This window comes from Orycteropus afer, unplaced genomic scaffold (genome assembly GCF_000298275.1).
Source record: "Orycteropus afer afer isolate SDZICR_OR568_19922 unplaced genomic scaffold, OryAfe1.0 scaffold00766, whole genome shotgun sequence".
Classification (NCBI taxonomy): Eukaryota; Metazoa; Chordata; class Mammalia; order Tubulidentata; family Orycteropodidae; genus Orycteropus; species Orycteropus afer.
The window spans coordinates 34,056-34,893 of record NW_006922353.1 but is presented as its reverse complement, the minus strand read 5'-3'; the positions used below and the strand labels follow the sequence as shown (position 1 = coordinate 34,893).

At 51.7% G+C, this 838-nt stretch overlaps 1 protein-coding gene across 1 annotated transcript in view; it reads right to left on the bottom strand.

Moving 5' to 3' along the window:
• LOC103211650 (kallikrein-6) overlaps positions 1–838 on the bottom strand; it is a 29,835-nt gene that overhangs the window by 4,882 nt on the left and 24,115 nt on the right. The window contains exon 4 of the mRNA XM_007957632.1: positions 148–274. Within this exon, the coding sequence (XP_007955823.1) occupies positions 148–274 (127 nt within the window). The remainder of the gene's footprint in view (positions 1–147; positions 275–838) is intronic.

Sequence of the window (838 nt, the reverse complement as noted above, 5' to 3'; positions counted from 1 at the left end):
GGAAGTAGATTGCCCAACCTTCCTTCCTTCACCATTAGTCCATGTTCATCCCCGTCCCTCACTCACTGGCCACCTCCCTCAGGGGCCCTCACCCATTGGTCCACCTCTTCACGGACCTTCACCCATTGACCTGCTCCCCCTACTGACCATCTGCCATCTTGCCCCAGCCCAAGATCAGGCAGCTGGTTTGGCCTGAGGAGCAGTCCCTCTCCAAGGCCAGTGGCCTGATGAGGTTAGAAAAGACGGCCGGCTGTGCCAAGCGCAGCAGCATGATGTCCTGGTCGTGGGTGGCGGCCGTGTAGCCAGGGTGCATCACGGTCTGGACCACAGGGATTTTCTCCTGGGCGCTCTCGGTTTGCTGAAGGTTGTGCTTCCCCAGGAAGACCTGAAGATCCCTGGAAAGGAGAAGGGCTGGTCTCACCTGGAGCCCTTGGGCTGCAGGGGAGGCTTCTGAGTGTGTGGTCTGCCCCACCATGAGTCATGTGACCTTCTCCTCCCACATATTCCCCAGCTTGGGAAATGATAACCCCATCCTTCCACAGTAACCTTGATGGCTAGTCTTTTTGTTAATTATTAATTACTTCCATAGTGATACCGCCTCAGAAACCCAAGGGGGGTCACTATGAGTCAGATCCAACTCCATGGCAGTGACTTTGGTTTTATATTAGATTGTTCCATTGTCATTTGTGGTAAGATTAGCAAATATTTTCCTTTTTTTTTTTTTAATACAAATTATAATCATAGTTAGGAGCTCTGGTAGCATAGTGGCTAAAGCACTTGACTGCTAACCAGAAAGCTGGTGGTTCAAACCCACCAGCCACTCCTCGGAAGGAAGGTT